Source organism: Leptonotus elevatus, chromosome 11, assembly GCF_054856555.1.
Source record: "Leptonotus elevatus isolate MCC_2025b chromosome 11, RoL_Lele_1.0, whole genome shotgun sequence".
Lineage (NCBI taxonomy): Eukaryota > Metazoa > Chordata > Actinopteri > Syngnathiformes > Syngnathidae > Leptonotus > Leptonotus elevatus.
In genome coordinates, this window is record NC_141249.1 from 4739942 (window position 1) to 4763352 (window position 23411).

The 23411-nt window shown below is 41.9% G+C and overlaps 1 protein-coding gene and 1 pseudogene across 5 annotated transcripts in view; one reads left to right on the forward strand and one right to left on the reverse strand.

The window, feature by feature from the left end:
* Window positions 1-23411, forward strand: part of lrp8 (low density lipoprotein receptor-related protein 8, apolipoprotein e receptor) — a 182301-nt gene that overhangs the window by 111784 nt on the left and 47106 nt on the right. For all 5 annotated transcript variants that reach the window (XM_086088462.1, XM_086088466.1, XM_086088463.1 and 2 more), the window contains exons 5-7: window positions 10676-11056; window positions 19820-19942; window positions 20198-20320. In XM_086088462.1, the coding sequence (XP_085944588.1) occupies window positions 10676-11056; window positions 19820-19942; window positions 20198-20320 (627 nt within the window). The remainder of the gene's footprint in view (window positions 1-10675; window positions 11057-19819; window positions 19943-20197; window positions 20321-23411) is intronic.
* LOC147165557 (uncharacterized) lies at window positions 12763-13983 on the reverse strand (annotated as a pseudogene).

Here is a 23411-nt window from a genome sequence, read left to right on the forward strand (position 1 = left end):
AAGTGGCCCGTCCAAAATTATTTAGTATTCAAGTAGCACATTCATACATTTTCTACACGTTCCACATTCCACACAGTATGTACAATTCATGGTTCTTAATGTTCTGCCATCTACAACTACCCGATTACAGGCATTGAGTCATAAATTAAATACAACTACTGCACATTGCATCACTTTATACTTATAAACAAAATGTTGTACCCTTTTAGTGTTAGTTAAGATTGAATAGCTTTCATTCATTCTGCTTTTGTCCGAGTGTTGATAAAATATACTAGTATTTACATTTGGTTAAAGGGAATGCTTTTGGCTTTTGGGGGGGGGGGGGGGGGGGGGTTGTTGTTATTCTGAACGTTAAGTCAAATCTAATCTCGTAAAATCAAGCGTTCTTAAATAAAAACAGACTGTTGTGGGATTAAACGATTTCTACTTCTCCAAATCCAAACCAGTGATTCAATTAAGAAGTTAATTTAATTGCATTTGTCCACAGACTTGGCAGTGAATTGCCCTAAATGTTAATTGTCTGTGTGTAGTTTGTGTTTTCCCACTGTGAAAGAAACTAATAATTGTGAGTTGAGTTTTTTGTAATCACTTTATTTGTTTATCCACATTGCACGCTCTCTTTATGTTATAGAGAAAACGTCTGTTATGTGGCTCATTAATCGGTGATTAGAAGTGGGGAAAGTTGTGAAAGTTGCGATAGCACTTATTTTCAGTACCATGCTCAAAGGCACATCTACTTTGCTGAGGAACGACTTCCCACATCTTTTTTACTTGGTTTTTTTGCACCATGGTGATGTGAATGGTCAAGGTCTGTAGGCTGATCTCCCTATGTAAAAACATGGATGATGGATGTTTTATCAACTGTATGCTAACAAACAAACCACATTGAAACAAGCATCAGTTTGATATTTTAGGATTTTTACTGCAATAGTCAAGAAGAACTGTTTATTTGCTGTATGTTGAGAGCTTTCACAGTTTTTTTTTGTTTGCTTCACTGTGAATTATTTGTATGCAGTGCCTATGTGCTTGGAAGTGGGTTTGGCTCTGGGAGAAAGTGGGATAAACAGCAACGTAGAGACAGCCAGACAGAGAGAGAAGACTGTAGTGTGAGAAACTCCCGTGGGCCCTGGGGACCTGTTGCTCTTTTAACATCACTTGTGCTGCGATGTTACATACAGCAAGCCGCTACAGCAGGATCAATGCCCATTGGGGTTATGCTGGTCTTTTATGGTTGGGTAGTGAAGAACACTGTATGTGTGTGCATGCGTGTGTGTCATTCTAGGAAGAAGCAGAGGGTGGGCAGAGAATAAAATGATGCAAACTATACTCACATGAAAATAATGCCCCTTGGTGCACAGTAAATGAATCCTCTACTCTATCATTTAATAGCAGACCAAAGAGAAGCAAGAAGAGTCCACCCACATGAAAAATTACTGGTGCAGGATTTAGCTTCTTTATTCTTCAGAGGTGTCTGTAGCCTCTTATGTTGATGTTTTTTTTTCCTATTACACCCTCCTTCATTTCCAATCCTTTGACTGCTCTCACTGTGTGCGTAGGTGGAATGTAATGCAGAAGGAATCACAAGCAAGCTCATATGCACCCAAAGGCAGTTGCACTTCTGTTTTAGGTTCAAACAGCGTCAATCTGCCCGACGATAGGGCGACACAGAGCATGTCTGCCTCACAGTTGAGCCCTTTTCACACTGCATTTAGCAAAGCACAGCAACCCCATTCATTGTGAATGTGGTGAGGGACTGGGAGCAGCGAATCTGCCTCAAATTGTAAAAAATGTGTGTTTGAGAGTGGCGGCGTTGTGATGTCAGACAAGCAACTCCAATTGGAGAGGAGCAGTGAAATAATGTTATTTTGGCTGAATTATATGCAAGTAACGGCGTGATTAATTACACTATCCTCCGCTGAGCCATTCATTTGTCTCTGCTGCTCGTGTACTCCTCCTCCTTCTTAAAATGAAAGTCAGGGCTTTCGTTTGCAACTATGAAATATGTAAATCTTGTGAGGTGCGGTCTAACCAGCAGCCATTTTTTTAATTTCAGTTTTTACTTCCTTGGAGGCTGCAATGTCAGCACTTACAAATATGAGCACGCTGGCAACTAGTCATTTTGCGTTGCCACTCCTCATTGACACTGAGCAAGTGCAGTGTGAAAAGGGCTTCAATGGTTCAGGGTTTACATCTCCAACCTTTCCTATGTAGCGAATGGTCTTCCTGTGCTTGACTTTTCGTGTTGTTTTTTTTGTTTGGTTTTTTCCACATTACAAAAAATATGGTCGCTAGCTTAACTGACCACTCTAAATGGTTATTAGTTGTGAATGTGAGTCTGACTGTTTGGTGGTCATGAAAAGCGTAAGCAGTAGAAAATGGATAAATGGTCTATGACCAAAGATGTATTGCCCTATTCAGATGACCCATATGATTGATAACATCAGTTTCATGTGCAGTGGGAGACAGTCACAAATTAAGTTTAATTTAGTGCTGGACCAGTTTTTTTAAGATGTGTACTCCACTTTATTTATTAATTTTTTATTTTTGTATTTACTCCACTACATAAAAGGCAAATACTGCACTTTCGACTTCAGTACATTTATAAAAAAGTATGTTTAACATTTGCATTGGCGAGTTCCACCATCTGTTTGTACACATTACTTGTGTTTAAGTGGTGTTGCCGGCCCTCAGGTCGTACAGTGATTTCATGGGTCAGTTAGAAGTCGAAGAGGAAAGTGGATGTGCAGTAGCTGTGAAAGCGCCATTCATGGATTTGGGAGGCAGGCATTGAAGATGAGGCTGCTCTGCTCTCCCTCATCATCCATTGTGGTCATACCTAAAACTCCAGTGTTCGAACCCACAGAGCTAAACAATGATTCACACAGTTTTAAATGTGTGCTCTACTTCAGATAATTAGGTTTATTTCTTGTTTTGTTTTGCGGCAAGCCACATGGCTGACCTGTTGTAAAATTAGTTTTCGCCTTTGAGACTGAGCCAAATCCATATCCAGGTTGTTGTTTGAAAATGTTACTGTATTTTTTCATTGGGTGCCACTGGGGTCACCACTTGCTCTGTATGTACTAAAAAGTCCTAATTTTCCTCTGTAGGGGACAAAAGTTTCACAGATTATTTTGAGTGGTATCTGATTTGTTGGAGTTTAATTTAATAAACAAAACAAAAAAAGACAAAAGTCAGCAAAAACATGAAGAAAAAAAACAATAGCACACTGCAAATTTATAAAAAATCTACAAAACTCATGACGGAAATGCACAAAAATAAAAAAAATATCAAGAAAATGTGCAAAAGTCAACAAAACACAAGAATAATCACGTAAAATGACAATCAGGATAAAATGACAATCAGGATAAACAACAATAACATGGACAATCATAAAAAATGCAGCAATAAGCTTGACCAAAATTAGCTTTTACTGGAACATCTCTAAAGGAGAGGAGTGAGAAATGAGTGGAAGATAGATGGGAGTGGCGATGAGGTGGAGAAGTGGGCCCGGGGGAAAATTGCACTTTTAGTCTGTTCACCTCCAATTAGACTTTCTGTCTTTCAATTTAAGTTCTTTAAATTTTACAGAAGTTATGTCACTGAACTAAGAGGTGTATTTATAATGAACTTGTTTTATTAATGATTTTATTTTGAACAGTTTCCTTAATAAAAAAAAACATCACGATTGAGAAAAATAATGTTGGCCCTTTTGTCTGTTTATGTCATACAAATTAGCTTCTTATTCAATAATTTAATTTAAAAAAAACAAGGACATGTGTTCTTCTATTCAAGTCATAACATTACACCCTAAGGAGCTGTACTTTGACTCAAGGAGTTGTGTACTTAATCCACTACTGACCATGTGTTACTGCAATAAAAAGCAGTCACCCCACAAATTTGCCATTTTCCAAGGTAGAATCAGAGGTGAAATGTCCATGCCATGCCCTTTATGTTAAAAACGCGCTCCTCCGTGAGTCATCACCTTATCGTGGTGGAGGGGTTTGCGTGTCCCAATGAACCTGGGAGCTATGTTGTCCGGGGCTTCATGCCCCTGGTAGGGCCACCCATGGCAAACAGGTCCTAGGTGAGGGACCAGACAAAGCATGGCTCGAAGGACCCCAATGATGAATACAAACTTTGGATTTTCGTTTCCCTTGCCCGGACGCGGGTCACCGGGGCCCCCCTCTGGAGCTAGGCCTGGAGGTGGGGCTCGAAGACGAGCGTCTGGTGGCCGGGCCTACACCCATGGGGCCCGGCCGGGCACAGCCCGAAAAGGCAATGTGGGTCCCCCCTCCCATGGGCTCACCACCGGTGGAAGGGGCCAAAGGGGTCGGGTGCGCAGTGAGCTGGGTGGCAGCCAAAGGCGGGGGCCTTGGCGGTCCGACCCTCGGCTACTGAAGCTAGTTCTGGGGACATGGAATGTCACCTCTCTGACAGGGAAGAAGCCCGAGCTGATGTGCGAGGCTGAGAAGTTCCGACTAGATATAGTCAGACTCACCTCCACACACGGCTTGGGTTCTGGTACCAATCCTCTCGAGAGGGGCTGGACCCTCTTCCACTCTGGAGTTGCCCACGGTGAGAGGCGCAGAGCAGGTGTGGGCATACTCATTGCCCCCTGGCTGGGCGCCTGTGCGTTGGGGTTTACCCCGGTGAACGAGAGGGTAGCCTCCCTCCGCCTACGGGTGGGGGGACGGGTCCTGACTGTTGTTTGTGCTTATGCACCGAACAACAGCTCAGAGTACCCACCCTTTCTGGAGTCCTTGGAGGGTGTGCTGGAGAGCGCTCCCCCCGGGGACTCCCTCGTTCTGCTGGGGGACTTCAACGCTCACGTGGGTAATGACAGTGAGACCTGGAGGGGCGTGATTGGGAGGAACGGCCCCCCCGATCGAAACCCGAGCGGTGTTTTGTTGTTGGACTTCTGTGCTCGTCACGGACTGACCATAACGAACACCATGTTCAAGCACAAGGGTGTCCACATGTGCACTTGGCACCAGGACACCCTAGGCCGCAGTTCGATGATCGACTTTGTAGTCGTGTCATCGGATTTGCGGCCGTATGTGTTGGACACTCAGGTTAAGAGAGGGGCGGAGCTGTCAACTGATCACCACCTGGTGATGTGTTGGCTCCGATGGCGGGGTAAGATGCTGGTCCGACCAGGCAGGCCCAAACGTATTGTGAGGGTCTGCTGGGAACGTCTGGCAGAATCCCCTGTCAGAAAGAGTTTCAACGCCCACCTCCGGCAGAGCTTCTCCGTTGTCCCGGGGGAGGCGGGGGACGTTGAGTCCGAATGGACCATGTTCCGTGCTTCCATTGTTGAAGCGGCCGATCGGAGCTGTGGCCGTAAGGTGGTTGGTGCCTGTCGGGGCGGCAATCCTCGAACCCGCTGGTGGACACCAGCGGTAAGGGATGCCGTCAAGCTGAAGAAGGAGTCCTATTGGGCCTTTTTGGCCTGTGGGACTCCGGAGGCTGCTGACAGGTACCGGCTGGCCAAGCGGAATGCGGCTTCGGTGGTCGCTGAGGCAAAAACTCGGACATGGGAGGAGTTCGGTGAGGCCATGGAGAACGACTTCCGGACGGCTTCGAGGAAATTCTGGTCCACCATCCGGCGTCTCAGGAGGGGAAAGCAGTGCGCCATTAACACTGTGTATAGTGGAGATGGGGTGCTGTTGACCTCGACTTGGGACGTCGTGAATCGGTGGGGAGAATACTTCGAAGACCTCCTCAATTCCACCAACACGCCTTCCTTTGAGGAAGCAGGGTCTGGGGACTCTGAGGTGGGCCCCCCTATCTCTGGGGTCGAAGTCACTGAAGTGGTTGGAAAGCTTCTCGGTGGCAGGGCCTCGGGGGTGGATGAGGTTCGCCCGGAGTTCCTAAAGGCTCTGGATGTAGTGGGGCTGTCGTGGTTGACACGTCTCTACAACATCGCGTGGACATCAGGGACAGTGCCTCTGGATTGGCAGACCGGGGTGGTGGTTCCTCTTTTTAAGAAGGGAGACCGGAGGGTGTGTTCCAACTTCAGAGGGATCACACTCCTCAGCCTCCCAGGTAAGGTCTATTCGGGGGTGCTGCAGAGGAGGATCCGTCGGGAAGTTGAATCTCGGATTCAGGAGGAGCAGTGTGGTTTTCGTCCCGGCCGTGGAACAGTGGACCAGCTCTACACCCTCAGCAGGATCCTTGAGGGTGCGTGGGAGTTCGCCCAACCAGTCCACATGTGTTTTGTGGACTTGGAGAAGGCGTTTGACCGTGTCCCTCGGGGAGTCCTGTGGGGGGTGCTTCGGGAGTATGGGGTACCGGGCCCCCTGATACGGGCTATTCGGTCCCTGTACGACCGATGTCAGAGTTTGGTCCGCATTGCCGGCAGTAAGTCGAATTTGTTTCCTGCGAGGGTCGGACTCCGTCAAGGTTGCCCTTTGTCACCGATTCTGTTCGTAATTTTTATGGACAGAATTTCTAGGCGCAGCCGGAGTGTCGAGGGGGTCCGGTTTGGTGGCCTCAACATTGCATCTCTGCTTTTTGCAGATGATGTGGTGCTGCTGGCTTCTTCAAGCCGTGATCTCCAGCTCTCACTGGAGCGGTTTGCAGCCGAGTGTGAAGCTGTTGGGATGGGGATCAGCACCTCCAAATCCGAGACTATGGTTCTCAGTCGAAAAAGGGTGGAGTGCTCTCTGCGGGTCGGGGATGAGGTCCTGCCCCAAGTGGAGGAGTTCAAGTATCTTGGGGTCTTGTTCACGAGTGAGGGTAGGTTAGAGCGGGAGATCGACAGACGGATCGGTGCAGCGTCTGCAGTGATGCGGACGCTGTATCGGTCCGTTGTGGTGAAGAAGGAGCTGAGCCGAAAGGCAAAGCTCTCGATTTACCGGTCGATCTACGTTCCTGTCCTCACCTATGGTCACGAGCTGTGGGTCGTGACCGAAAGAACAAGATCCCGGATACAAGCGGCCGAAATGAGTTTCCTCCGCAGGGTAGCCGGGCTCTCCCTTAGAGATAGGGTGAGAAGCTCAGTCATTCGGGAGGGACTCAGCGTCGAGCCGCTACTCCTCCACGTTGAGAGGAACCAGTTGAGGTGGCTGGGGCATCTGGTTCGGATGCCTCCTGGGCGCCTCCCTGGGGAGGTGTTCCGGGCATGTCCTACCGGCAGGAGGCCCCGGGGACGACCCAGGACACGCTGGAGAGACTATGTCTCACGGCTGGCCTGGGAACGCCTTGGGATCCCATCGGAGGAGCTGGCTGAAGTGGCTAGGGAGAGGGAAGTCTGGGCTTCCCTGCTAAAGCTGCTGCCCCCGCGACCCGACCCCGGATAAGCGGAATTGAAGACGGAACGGAACGAAAAAAAGAAAAGAAAAAAAAGCAAGTATCGCACTGAAGTTGCCACATCCATTAATTTGCAATTCCACCCCTGATGCGTCAGTTTACTGGGAAGCCACAATGAAACAAGCTGTTCCTTCTATGGATGACCTCGTATGCAGGGAAAGCATAAATATTTAATCAAACAATTGAACATAATATACATAATGCAGTCTAGTGCATGGGCCATTAAGCCACTAAAACAACCTCAGGTGCTGCTCATTTTGTTTTCACGTTTTTACTTTTATAGATGAATTGTATGCATTAAACTCTTTTTGTAGTGGAGCTCATCTGTTTGTTAGATTTTCTGCAAGCACGAATGATAACTGAAGGAAAACACAGGACCAGTACGTGGTTCATTTAGCAACATGTTAATCGGGGGTTTGATGATTTTCATGCTCTAAAAACATGAAACCACATGTGCTGCCATGCATGCATATCCGAGTGCTAATATAGTATGTTTCATGTGCACCTGTATTAGTCTCTGTTCAAGTGTGTTTTTACAGAGATAGTGTCCTTTCAAACGTGTGTGTCCCACACGGACCTGCTAAATATACAGTATACGCCAGTGAGTTGTCCTTGAAAGAATGGTTAATGAGCTTAGCCCAATCTTCCTGATTCATCACGCTCTCCACTGGTCGGTCGACATGGGATGTATAGAAAGTTCTATAACCTCCATGTTGGACAGGGTGCTTACAACCTCACATAACTAATTGTATTCTGCCGGAGGAACCAGGGGGGCAGATGGACTTTAAAGTTTTAGTTTTTTACTTCAATTACAAAAAAAAAAAGGGTTAGTTATACAACAGGCTTTGAAGCTATACTGTATAAATTCTAAATGCAATCTAATTCATACAGTATTACTGCAAAAATTCACCTAGTTTAAATAATTGTTTACATTTTTAAGAATGTGATTTGTTTTTGTTTACATTAAAGTCAGTGAGTTTATGTTTCACATATTTAAAGGGATCCTGGCTAAACATGCATAGCTTGCTGGATAATAATTAATTAGTTTAGCTGGGAAAGAGCCCCGAAAAGCTGAATAATACACTTCTATATTAATTTATTGTATTTCTATGGCAACATTTTCAAATGGGTTCATCCATATTGCCCACTAATCACAAACGTGTCATTTAGTAGTCACCTTGCCAATCATTTTAAACACAAATATTAGTACTGGCATTTTACTCTGAGCATTTGTTGACAATGGCGGGTGCATGAGAAAAGATGGCATGTGAAGACCACATTCACATTTACTCTGCCATATTCATTTATTTATAGTATTTGATTAAGCATTTTCACTCAAAAAGACGGAAGTCAAGCTATCCGCCACAGTGATTGTTCATCCTGTGCATTTTGGTGGCACGCTGCATGGTCAACTTCAAAATAAAAGCCTAACAAAGCATTGATGTCCATGTTATTACTGGCTGTGTGTTGCGACCAGTAATTGTTCTGCTGGCCGGCCTGCTTTTTATTTATTTCATTCCAAAAAACGTTATACAGCAGTGCAACTTCATCTGAAAGAGGATATCTCTGCCGGGGCCTATTTAATTGGGATGTTGCCAAACAATGTTCACGATCAACGCTGGAAGCATTAGCATAGGCATTTCAGTACTAATTGTGTCTGTCACACACGTGACATCTCTATCCAGATTATCAGTTCATGTGTCAATGAATATGGCAGCACACAGTATATTTTTCTTTGAAATGGTTTTATTTTCTATGAGCAGCCCAGAATTTCAAATGTAGGTTCCTTAAATTGCTAGAACACAATAACAACTACAGTACGTGTCAAATAATTGTGCATATATATGGCAAACATGAAAACTACTGTACTCGCTGACTGATGAACCAGCAGTTATAGATAGGTTGACTGATTTCCTGCTGCGCTGTTGTTACAGACTCCACTAGCTTTGTAGCCTTGTTTAGTCCTAGTTTGGCAAAACTCATCCTCTCCTGCGAACTCGCTCATCCAATCACAAATCTAACAACAGGCGAGGTTTTTTTGGGGCCAATAATTGAAGATTGGTTCAAAAATACAAAAAAAATCTGTGAGTAGGTGAATTTGCAAATGGTTTAATGCAAATGCTGAGGCTCACTGTAGTAGCAAACAGGAAATGCAATGCCATTATCATAATGAGTCTCTTGGGCACACTGTAGCTAGGTGAAGAGAAATACAGACTGGCTGTATTGGTCACCCTTGCAAAAATTTTGCAATTTGGGACAGGATACACCATTGTAATTGTACAAAAGAATATAAAAAAATCGACATTATTACTTATTGAATTAAGTTCATTGATTGAAAAAAATATTTCTCAGATGGACTGTGAAAACTGTATATATTGTAAAACTACTGGTTCAACGAGAGACTAATACAAATACAAAAAACAAAGGAAATCTACCTTAAGCAGATGTATCAGCAAAGAGTGTGCAATATACATTTATTAACAGTTACATTCATTTGATGTTGTATCAATTTTAATGCCGTAATGAAGGTTGATCTGCAAGCTTTCTCTTTTGATATTCCCCATGTATTTACAAATATTTAATGTTGTACACACATTCCACAGTCTATCTTTGAGTTGTCCCAGATACGCGTAAGTAGCAGGTTAGGCGAAATCCGGTCCTTGAGGGCCCGTGTCCTGCAGGTCTTGGATATTTCCATTCTTCAACACAGCTGAGCCTGATAACGATCCTGGTAATTGGAATCAGCTGCAGTTCGAGTAGGGAAACCTCTAAAACCTGCAGGGCTCCGACCCTCGAGGACCGCAGTTTACCATCCCTGCGCGGTCAGAGGAAAGAGAAAGTTTCAGAAATGCTCCCAATCTCATTAACTACAATTATTCTCAAAGATATAAACGAAGTGTTAAACTCGTTAAATTCTGAACTCCCCCTTCACTTTTAATGTATGCTCTGATAAGTTAACTATCTATCCTCACATGTTCTCTTATCGCCGTGCTTTAAGAGGAGAATGAGAGCAAACTTAATTTAAGTTCAGTTGGATAAAGTTCACAAAAAAAATTCTTGAGAAAAATTGTATAGTCAGAAGTATTAGGACACATGGCTACGACACCTCAAGGAAGATTTCCTCCCTTTTGTGCAAATGTAAACTTTTATCCAATTTGTGCAGTCAAAAAATTCAAGAATATGCGTTCTCCCAAAGATTGTTGATGGGCTTTTTGTCTAGGATATCAAATTCTACAATTTCCCGTATGTCTTGAATGGGCTGTGTAGTTCATAATTAAGTGGACAATGTTTGTTCATTTGCATTTTGTATTTCACAAATAACAATATTTAATGTAATAATCGTTACCTGCATGCTCCATATCACCTGCAGATGCCAACGCCTGCCCATCCAAGGATTTTCAGTGCAGTAACGGGAAGTGTATAGCACCCATCTTCGTCTGTGACGGTGACGACGACTGTGGCGATGCCAGTGATGAAGAGAAGTGCTCGAATCCCACCTGCGGCCAACACGAGTTCCGCTGCAATGACTCTGAGTGTATCCCGGCACTGTGGAGCTGTGACGGCGACCCTGACTGCAAAGATAAGTCCGATGAATCTTTGGAGCGCTGCAGTAGGAGGACTGAGCCCCAGAAACCACGATGCATGGTGAACGAGTTCCAGTGCGGGAGTGGAGAGTGCGTCCGCATCAACTGGAAATGTGATGGAGATGCCGACTGCAAGGACAAATCCGATGAGACAAATTGTCGTGAGTAAACTATTGTTCATCAATTCATTTACAAGTAGGTACAGTCATTGGACACATCATTAGTTTCTAGGCATGGGATGAGACGCAAATTCCACGAGATGAGTTTGAGTCCACGAGAACGAGACGAGACGAGATTTTTGCTAAATTTGTAATATATTTATTAAAATGGCCAATATAAATTTAATAGTTTTCAATTTGTTTTCTTTTTATTGAGAAGACTGCAAGAACATTTACAATCTAGCTCGAAAGTGCAAATGTGAATATAAACAGGAGAGTCACTTTTGTTACAGGCTCATTTTTCAAATGCTGCTGCCATGCAAGCAGCTGAGAACGTTCATCTTACTGAATAGATTTAGTACTACTGCTATGGAATATTTTGATATTCAGATATCCTACTGAAAATTCAAGAAAATATTTGGGTATTCAGATCAAATTTAAATATATACAGTATATATTTATGCAAAATTGTAGTTATATTATAAATTATAAATACACAAGACAAAAAAAACAATTTCGCTAGTTTTCATTTTTACATAATCAACTTAAAAAATATATATATATATTTAAACTCTTGCTCTTTCGGAATTTTCACCATAGATTTTGGTCTATGAGTCTCTCTATCCACTTTTAAAACACCGTCTTAAAACACATCTCTTTGTTTTTTGACTCGACATGAAACTCAACTCAACTTTATTTATAAAGCACTTGAAAAACAGCAGCAGCTGAATACAAACTGCTGTACAGTGAACATAAAAAATATTAGAATGATAGTTGAATTAAAAATATGAAACAGAAAACAGTAAAACAAATAAATAAGCACTAAAAGAGCTGAGTCTCATGCTGTGTTAAAGGCCATAGAATGAAAATAGGTTTTAAGAAAGTGGACAGTGAGGGGGCTTCTCTAATACTCAAAGGCAGACTATTCCAGAGTTTTGGGCCGCAGACTGAAAATGCTCTACTACTACTCAGTAATATTGTTTATTTGTTTAATGGTGGCTACTGTATTTTGTGTTAATTTATTGACACTTATTTTATTTACTTCTTATTCACTTACCTACTTCATGTGTTATTTATTAATAATTGTATTTACTTACCGACTTATGATATCAATTTATTTTTGTTTTACCTGTCTTTACTGCACGACAGATTTTTAATCCATGTACAGCACTTTGCATACAGCGATGGTGCTTTAAAGTGCTTTATAAATAAAGTTGAGTTGACAGTATGAGGCGAGGTGACGTGAGAACCACAGTAGCGATTTTGCCGACCCGACCAAATCTGCAAGGGTGTCAGGCTGTCAGCATCAAGTAAGCAGTCATTTACGTCTTTCTAAAGTAATCCAAAGGCCCTCGTACTTGCGTAGCAGCGCCAGCATTAATAATAATGCATCAGATTTATATAGCGCTTGTCTAGAACCTCAAAGAAGTTTCACAATGGAATGGATACATTATTCATGCACTCACCCATTCACACTCTGGCGGCGGTAAACTACTTTAGTAGCCATAGCTCCCCTGGGGCAGGCTGACGGAAGCGTGGCTGCCATTGTGCGCCTACGGCCCCTCCGACCACCACCAACATTTGCACCATTCATACACCAGCGTGAGTAGCACTGGAGGCAATGTGTGTGAAGTGTCTTGCCCAAGGACACATGACTTGGAGAGAGCGGGGATCGAACAGCCAACCTTTTGGTTACTGGACGATCATCTCTACACCTGAGCCACGGCTGCCACATTAGCGTCAGAGGCGCTTGGAGCTGCCACAAAATGCTGGCAACAGGCGCCATATGTAATACAATGTCAGCGCAATTAAGTAGATTGTTATTTAGGGTCCCTAATTACCATTTGAACTTGGTTTTTAGACGGCATTGCGTTACTGTGACGACGAGTCAAGTCAGCCATTACGCCGTGACACTCTGCCAGTAACAACTTCAAAATAAGAGCGTACCAAAGCCTTGATGGCCATATCTTATTGGTATAAATATTAATAATAATAAATTTTATTTGTAAAGCACTTTATATTTGACATCAAACCTCAAAGTGCTACAGTGAGTAAACATAAAACACATTAAAAAAAACAATGTATTTAAACCAATTTTAAAAAACAATATAAATTACCATCATAGGAGCCCTAAAGTAGTTCGGGAGGGCGTTCCACAGAAGAGGAGCTGCTGCTTCGAAGGCCCTATCGCCCATCGTTTTAAGCCCTGTCCTGGGCGAGATCAGATGGTGCTGTTGACCTGACCGGGTCCGGGAAAAGGTGTGTGGTATGAGTAGTTCGGTGAGATAGGTGGGGGCCGCACCGTGCAGACAGTGATGGGTATGTAAAATAATATTGTATTCTATACGGGCGTGAATGGGGAGCCAGTTCAGCGTGCGAAGGATGGGAGTGATGTGTTCGTGTTTCTGCACCCTAATCAGGACTCTGGCAGCACTGTTCTATACATACTGGAGCTTCTGTAGGCTCCTGCCAGAGATCCCGATGAGGAGTGCATTACAGTAGTCCAGCCTGGAGGAAACAAAGGCATGGAAAAGCTTCTCTGCAGCATGAAGGGAAAGGGAAGGGTGCAGCTTGGAAATGGTACGGAGGTGGAAGAAAGAGGTTTTGCAGATGGAAGTGACCTGGTTGTCCCCCAGGTTTGTAACGGAGGGAGAAAGAGGAATAGTGTGACCAAAAAATAAAACAGAGGTGACAGGAGAGGAGCAGAGTTGTTGAGGAGTACCGGTGTAAATGGCTTCTGTTTTCGAGCCATTTAGCTGCAGGAAGTTTTGACTCATCCACGCCCCCATCTCCTCCAGGCAGGAGCTAAGATGGGCGGTAGAAGTAGCGGGGGAGCTGGTGGGATTGATTTTAATGTAAAGTTGTGTGTCGTCAGCATAGCAATGTAAATTAATTCCATGCTTGCTGACGACACGGCCAAGGGAAAGCATATAAATGGTGAAGAGGGAAGGGCCGAGTACAGAGCCCTGGAGGACCCCACAGGTGACGTTGTGGGGTAACGTTTATTTTGAAGTTAGCCTCACCAGGTGTTACCGTTATGAACAAGTGTTGCTGTGACTGTCTTCTTGACAGTGTGCGCTAAAAAGAGAGTCCCGGAGCAGAAAATGCCTCAGGAAAAAAAAATAAAAATGTGATTCTCATGCTGTGCAGAGACAAGATATCTTGTGGCGTTCTAATCTCGCGAGATCATCTCGTCCCATGCCTATTAATTACACTTAAAGCCTCGTACACACATAAGGATTTTTCAAATCTTAAAAGATTTTTTATCTTTGTCAGACCCCAGACATTTAACACATTTTATAGTTTTGGCTGTATTTTGTGTGGGGTGCTCAGATAATTTAATCACAGATCCCCACACACATAAAGATTGTCTTCCACCACTGGCCAAGAATCCAGTCCTCTGAGGGAAAGCTCTCGCATAATCACACGTGACTGCACAAACACGAAGACGACCAGGCACTTCCGGATATGAATATTGAACACGTTTATCATTTAAGATTGTCGCCAATGATTGCCGAATGTTTCCGAAGGGGACAAAAGATGCGAGCAGTATAAAGTGTAAATGTCTGCAAAGAAATAATTGCTTTAGAAAATCATTTCTGGCGCCCAGTGAATTCACGTTTATACACAAATGACATGGGTTAAGCATTTAGGCTGTTGTAAATATATATATTTTTTTAAACACTGAGAAAGTGAGTCTCGATCCTGTGACCACACGCTTGCGGGGTAAAAAGCATTGGCTTCCAGGCCACACAGTTTAATGAGCAGAAGTGCTACTTGTAGTTATCACGCAATTCACATCAGGTGCCTGCATGGTCCTTGTTATAACCACGGAACCTCGGCTTCCCCCACTCACATGATGATTTTCGTCATGAATATTGAACACGTTCATCATTTAAGATTGTCGGCCCGACCGGTTTTGGACCCAATTATCGGGACAAATCTACTCAACACTGCTCACACATAAAGATAATCTTGTCGAGCGTTTGACGTCCTTGGCCGGGAAGGGGCAAAATCGTGACAAAAACAGCTGGATTGTCTTCATGTGTGCACCAGGCTTTAAGCAATGATTTTTTTTACTTCCCATGTAGTTGATATGGTATAGGATTGGAGTGTGTTTTGAATGTTTTAGTTCCCTTGTTTTGTACAATGATCCGTTACTTGTTTGTTTGATTGTTTTTTATTCATCTCATACTCATAATACCGTCGTACAGTCGTGAACGTACAGGTCATTGAAATAAGTTCACCAGTAAAATTTAAAATGATAAATAAGGTAAGAGATAAAAATAAACGATCTTATCCTCAAATATAATTAAACAGGTGTGCGTATGAGAAGAGGCAGGAAGAAGTATTTTTTTCTCTGCAAGAGATATCTAGTTTTTCTGGTAATACCAATTGGTCTTGATATTTTCTTCAACATATATATTTAATATGTGCTTTCCATTTTAGCTTGCCATGAATATAAACCCCCAAATATTTGATCTCAGACACGGTTGTTTGTTGACAATGAAATGTCTCCCTGCATTTGTTGATTGCCAAATTATTTGTATTATTAGTATCATTAGTATTATTAGCATCATTAGTATTATTAGTATTATTAGTATTATTAGTATTATTAGTATTATTAGTATAATTATTATTAGTATTAGTATTATTTTGATAAAATAAAGCTTAGTTTCCAGCACTGACTCCTCTCGGACACCACAGATAATGCCATGGCAGCCTGACCCGTGTTGCCCCATCTGCACATACTGCTGTCTGTTGTCCAAGTAGCTTTCCAGCCTGTTCAGATTCACTCTATGCACATCATACCTCTCCAACTTTTCCAATCAGATTGAATGATTAATAATAGTGTTCTGTCTAAACTAGTGGCTATTTGTTTTATTTCTAGTACAATATTACTCATAGATGTATGCTATAATTGCAAAGTAATACATTGTTGACTACAACACTGGTTTCATCACAGCTCCTCTAGGGTCTACGCAAGTTGTGCCTAGGCTCTCAGCCCCATGCTTTGCATTTTAAATGGAATGACATTAGATGAATGAATAATTATTAAGTGCTATATTTCTGACAATATCAATATTGGTTTTCAATCCATGATCTCACCATCTTGAAATTAATATGACAGTTTGTCATTACATAATTGAGAACTATGATTAATGGTAAGGTTTACAATTAAAACAATTATTAATGAATTACTAAAACTCAGCATTCACACAATTATCTCAATTATAACGAATGATGAATGTCACCACGGATCATGTTTTCCTGGTACTGAAATTGGAAATGATTACAGTACATGTTGTATCCTTTGAATGAGTTTCAAAATGACTGAACGATGATCAATACTACAGTAACTTTGTCATAATGATCCAAGAATGGGTTGCCATGCAACTATGGGGTCTGTAAGAGCCCGCTGATTGCGCTTGTGTGACTGTGTGTTTGTTGCATGTGCATGTGTGGGAGGTGAAGGTCCTTTATGAAGCGTAAAGCCCATCTGGTCTGCTCTTCACACCACTCGGGGACATGACAGCAGACTCGCGCTTCCAACGTGAACGATGCACACTACACAGCAACACACACAAACACATTTTCCAAAGACTTAGGCTGATGCAGGGGCTTTGTGTGATATCTCAGTGTCATATCTAATTGATGTGGCAAACATGCCTGCGCTTACTTAGTCGCTGGCATACGTGTGGCAGACTAATTACACAATCAAAAGAGGCTTTGTACAATACATACGCGCATCTACCAGGAGCATGTCGAAAGTCTAGTCATAAAACAGATCCTTCAGCGTTTTATCTCCTACTTGAAATGCCTCCTTCACTGAAAGGGCTCATTTTTAAAAGTGACTTTTTGAATAGCTGGTATAGTTGGGTCTTTGGTGTGCCTTCCCACGCATGAAGTGTGAAATTGAACAACATAGTAAACCTTTTATTAGCTAGCTCTTTCTGAAAATATGTCTGTATATGTAAAAACAGGCATTCCTACAGTATAAATACAATATTTATTGCCAACAAGCATTGTTAAAACAAAGAAATAATCGAACAAACACAAATCTCCTTTCTTTTTGTGCTATGTTTATTTTCTGAGTAAACAATGACTAACCTAGTGTAGGGGCAGCATATTTTACCCGTGATTACGCTACCAGACAATTTGGATTGGATACGATTTTTATGAGTTGTTTTGGTCATCCCCCTCACAGAGGTCGCAGGGGTGCTGGAGCCTATCCCAGCAGAACTTTACTTAAACTTCAGAATAGAGTGAAGCTGAAAAAGGAGTCCTCCTAGGCCTATTTGACCTGTGGGACCCTGGAGGGTGCTCATAGGTAGCAGCTAGCCAAGCAGAAAACGCAGCTACACTCACCTCTGGTCACAAGCTGTGAGTCGTGACAGAAAGAACAAGATCCTGGATGCAAGCAGCCAAAATGAGTTTCCTCTGCAAGAAGACATGGTCTCTCCAGCGTGTCCTGGATTGTTTCCATGGCCTCCTCCCAGTCGGACGTACCCGGAACACCTCACCAAGGAGGCGTCCAAGGAGGCATCCTGATCAGATGCCCGAGCCACCTCATCTGACTCTTCTCAATCTCTTCCCAGATTGCCTAGCTTCTCATCTTACCTATAAGGGAGAGCCAGGACACCCTGCCTAGGATTTCCCTGGAAGAGCTGGACGAAGTGGCAAGGGAGAGGGATGTCTGGACTTTACTGCTAAACTTGATGCCCCTGTGACCCGATCTTGGATAAGTGGAAGCAGAAGGATGGATGGATGGATGGATGGATGGATGGATGGATGGATGGATGGATGGATGGATGGATGGATGGATGGATGGATGGATGGATGGATGGATGAACAGTTACTTTGTCAAGAGAACCAGGTGACCAGGATTATTCATTCATCAAATAAATTATCCTTATAACATTACTTATTATACATAAAGATAATTATAAACTGTAAAAATAAATACATTATTCAAATATGTTTTTACATTTACAATCTAAGATTGGTGTTCAGAAACAGAAGTATGTTCACATTTGTCATACAATTTTCCTACCAATTGTGTAAGTGACAAATACACTTTTTTTCAATCATTTCTTTGTCAGGGTGCATTCAAAATCCATTCAGATGCCCTGACTCGACTCTGAGAGCATGTGTGTTCCGAGAGGCAGGGTGGGCTCCCTTTCTTTGAATTTATGAACGTTTTGTGGTAAAATTCCCACCAGTCCACAACCCTCACGTCTCGCTTATATAGCTTCCATGCCGTAGCCTGATGTTGTGACGCTCTGCGTCCCAGTTAGAGCGTCCAGAGCACCCTCCGGACACCCCCAGATTGGAGCACTCTGAATAACCAAACAGCACATCCCAACAACACTGATACACTGGGTAAATTCATTCTAAACCTGTAACAAAAATCAATGTTACAATGATTTTATTTTTGTGTGTGTCTAAAGGCCCTTCTAGGGACAGGCATTGGAAATTAGCATTAGCTACAAATGCTGTGATGCTGTGCACAGTGATTGTTTATCATTCATCTAAGTTGTGGCATCTGCCCCTATTCAAATAATTCAAAGCTGCCAAACGACGAATGAATAGAAAGGCAGAATGAGGAACACGAGCAGGAATGAATAGTCTTTGTAGTTATATAATGAGCTAAGCTGATAGCTCAAGTGTAGAGAGGGGAAAAATAGCATTAGCCTACAATGTCTGAGCGCTGCCATTGTGGTCAATATTAGATGAAAGAAATCTCAGGCACATGCTGATCCTTTAAGGCCATTTGCACATTCTGCTGAATTCTGACTTTTTCTCCATGAAATTGGATTTTATTTTAACTTAACTTAAATAACTTCACTACATATGGTTTGATTGTGAGAATCTGCAATGTTAACATGTGAGATAGTAATCATATAGTTTTAAATGTACGTACACTGATTTGTAGTGATAGACAAATGAGGCTTCTTGAAGCACTTGTGATATTTGTTGACTCCTCTAGATGGCACTCTTGGTTTAAATATGCAGTGGAAATTTAATCGATTTCCATTGCACTAGCCTTTATCTTTAAACCAAGAGCACCATCTACAGCAGTCAAAAAATATCGCATGTGCTTCATGAAGCTTCATTTGCCCATCACTACGAGATAAGCAATACATCGAAAGGAATCGAACATGGAAACAAAATAATGGAGCTGCATAAGCTGTCATCCAGGGTGCCCATTCAGCTTTGATGCTTGTGTCTATGGTACTAACATATTTAGGTGTGATATTGCGTGCCAACAGTTTGTAGCTCCAGTTCTTGTTCGACTGCAATTTTCATCTACGGTGATTTTTGCTTGCTATACTGCTATCGATAATGTTCCCCTGTCTTGGCAGAGATAAGCCAAAGTTTGAGTCATTACACAACCAGTTCAAGAGATAATTGCCCAGCATGCCCAGTCAAATGCCAATAATTTCACATGCATGTTTAAATAGACAGGCTGGACAGTGAGTTACTTTATAATATAACATTGTTTAAGTGTATCAAAAAATGTCAAACACACATATCCACCAATGCATATGTTGAGAAAGTAATAGCGGAACTGTAAACATGAATATCTGTAAATTAGCAATACCCAATGAGGGTAAGTTCAGGATGGAATAATACTGAAAATGTTTTTCTCAAACGAGGGAATCGTGTACATATTACTTACTTTAAGTTGTTTAATTTTTTTTGTTTTTAATTTTTTTTGTTACAAATTATAACCTTCCCACTTGCCTGTATTATGTTCCTCAGCCCTGCTTACATGTCGACCTGATGAGTTCCAGTGTGGCGATGGCTCCTGTATCCACGGCACCAAACAGTGTAATAAAGTCCATGACTGCCCAGACTACAGTGATGAAGCTGGTTGTGTAAATGGTAAGAATCATTTGAATAAAATAATGAAAAGTACAACGAGCATTGAGGCACTATGTCATGTACTATGTAAATTTGTAGCTAGTACGATTAAATCGGTATGCCTTGGATGAATAAATGCTGCTGTTTCTATACTGTATATGTGTATGTGTATTTTAAAAATCTCATCCTGTAAATCATTCTGCAGTCCATCCGCATTATTGCATTAATACAGTACATGTATGTTATTTTAATGCAATTTTGTGTTTGTGTTCACAGTCACAAAGTGTGACGGGGCTCGACACTTTCGCTGTAAAAATGGAGAATGCATTGACAGCAGCAAAGTGTGCGACAACGTAAAAGACTGCAAGGACTGGTCTGACGAACCTGTGAAAGAATGTGGTAAGATCATGTCTCCCTGTATCATACACACATACAAATACTCATTTTAGTGAAAGCATCACTACATCCAGTGAATCATGTATGCTCAAGCCAGTACTGCTACTGCTTAACACATTCATTTCCAGACATCATCAACTCCAGTACAGTTCATCGTCTAATGCGGGCGGTCACTCTTCCTGATAAGAGAGGAGTTTAATTTGATCAAGGCAAACTAAATCAGGACATTTCTCAACTGCCTTGTTATGATCAAAGACCCTGGCGCCTCTGCCCTCTAGTGCTATCTTAGACAGGAAAATGTGATCAGACTACATTGCCCATTAGGAACCACGTAGATTATCCGCACACGAAAGATAATTAGCCCTTAGCTAGTTTCAGTCACAGATTTCACTTGACTCTCACTGCAAAATAAACAGAATGCTGCAGTTGAGATAAAGCAGACAGGTTAGTGAAATGTATTAAGGATCAGCAGCTTTCATCTTCATCTAATGTCATGTGCAAATCTGTGCATGTTTTGAATAAAAATTACAAACTCAATGTTGTGCATACATTTGTTCCCTTTATTATTGTATGCTAGTCATGACTATTTTAGCAGTGAATTGTAAATTACAGCATGTACCGGTAGTCCATTTCTTCTCTCATCTCACATCTTGAGTCTATATACCATATTAAAAATGTGTCCTGAAATCATGTAATTAGTTCCAATACAATTTTTGGGTTGCACCTGCTATTATTCACATCACAAAAGGCCTGATTTACTCAGAACCCAAATTGTGGGTGCTAAATAGCATTTTCACTCTATCAGATTATGTGCACTGTTGGTGGGCACATTTTATATAATCTTCTAAGGTTGCATTATTTTGTTAAGATCTCAAATAGGGTGCTAAATTGCATGTTGATTTACTCTAGCAGATTGTGCACTCTGTGGGTAACAAGTGTAAGACCCCTTTATTTAAAAGCGGGATTTGTACCTTCATGCTTTTTACCTTGGAACATTTGGAAGAGCACCACAGAGCGCAAAATAAAGTTTAAAGCAATGGAATTAATTGTATTTGAAGTGTAGGACAGAACCAACAAACGTATTACTGCGATACTGAAAATAAAATCATCACTCATATAATTTTGGGGAGGCCAGCAACCATGAGAAAGCCATGTTTTGTCTGATTTAATCATCCCCAATTCATGGCAACTGGATGGATGTGTCTAGTGTAACATTGTGTTGAAATCTTTGGACAGCACACCCAGAAAACTGATCTGGGAAAGGCCAGCACCAGTTATCACTATGCGCTGAAATGACCATAATGTGGAAATATAGCGTTGAAATGTTTGTGGCATAACTCCATGTGGTGACTTGCTTCAAGTCATCCCTTAAGTCATTCAGAAGCTCCACAATCTTAAACTTAATTACCAACCTCCTATGTCACAATTTGGCAAATTTCATATTTTTCTCTCAAATTTATAATTTTGGTCAATCCACACGTGTGGGTTACTTTTACGCATTATTATCCAATATAAAGTGTTGAAAATTGCTTACTCTACTTGACGATGCAATATTAATTTGAACAAATGTTTTCGGAGTCTCTTGAAAAGTGTTGATTTTTTGTATGAGGATTCCGTCTGACACCAGCGATCTATTTATCAAATACATTATTCAATGGAGTGGCATGGGAGAGGATCTGGCGCTGCTCGTTTGTGAATTCCACACTTGTAAACAACTGTGATGCTGAATTCACACCAGTAGATAGCATCACTTGAGATTTTACATCAGACCAGATTTCAATTAGACAGGAGAGAAAATGTTTACTACTTGAGTGAAAAAGTTCTCCCAGCCACCTTTTATTTTTCCCGTGTTACATTGCCTGCCTCTCAGACACGTTATTCAAAGATTCAAAATCCGCCATTGCAATTCTTCTCACTTGCGGGTGCTAAATTAATCTATTTGCATGCACTCATCCCACAGCGCACAACATTTACTGTTTGACAATGTACTGTATTGTAGTGAATTTGGCAGACAGAATTCTGGGTGCGCTGGTGGGAAGATCAGCTTCCACATCTGTTTGCATGAGTCAATCAAGTTTGCGCCTGTTTTTGCAAGTGCAAACCTTGAGCAAATCTGGCCCAAAAAGAGATGAACTGCTGCTGATGTAAGAATACAAAGTAAATTATTTATAAAATACTTTCTGAAATATATTTTCTTGATTTTTAAAACAGTACATTTCAGAGATGGGTACTTGCAACTCAGACTCAGACTCGTTAGAGATATAAGTCCGCTATTTTTCATGATTTGCAACTCGACTTGCTCTCATTTTATTTCCCTCCTCCAAATGTATGTGTGCTTGTGGCTAAGGTGCCTGCTTGAAAGTTGTCTCTCTCTCTCCTTTCCTTTCTGTGCGTCCGACCAACGTCCAATGCAATGACAAATGCAATGACAACACACAAACAGTCACCAGCATGGCAAACTCAGAGCAGCAGGCTGCTACTTGTTATGGCTTTTAAGACTTGACTTGGACTCGTTTTATTTGTTGATGTTTTTGTATTAATTTTTTCCTTTCGGACTCATTATTACAGGTGACATTGATCACATCATATCATTTGCAACATTGACATCCGAAAGAAGGGCTGACGGGTAGAAGCCATGGCTTATTAGTAACCCGTCCCCATCGATTCTTACTATACGCATCAGTCATATACATTGATTATGAAGGTCATTGATTCATATCGTTATTAGGAGTGTGACGATATATCGATATTGCGATAAATCGTGATACTTTGTCTCCTGATAGATTATCGATACGCCTACGCAAGTATCACGATGTTTGTAGTTAATATACAGCCACTATAACGGCTCCATTGTTCATTACTTATTGAGCAATTCCTTGGCTTGGGGGAGCACCTCATAAGAGTGGCGAGGAAATGTATGGAAGTCTTCAGGAGAAGAAGACTCATGAGCTTACTTTTAATTGTGTAAGACATTTATTACCTGTCCAGCAACTGACTTGTTGCGTAACATTTTAAAACATATTTTATGGTTTGACTTTTTGAAGCACACAATTTCTGAGGAATATTAATATTGATTTAAATTGGATTTAATATT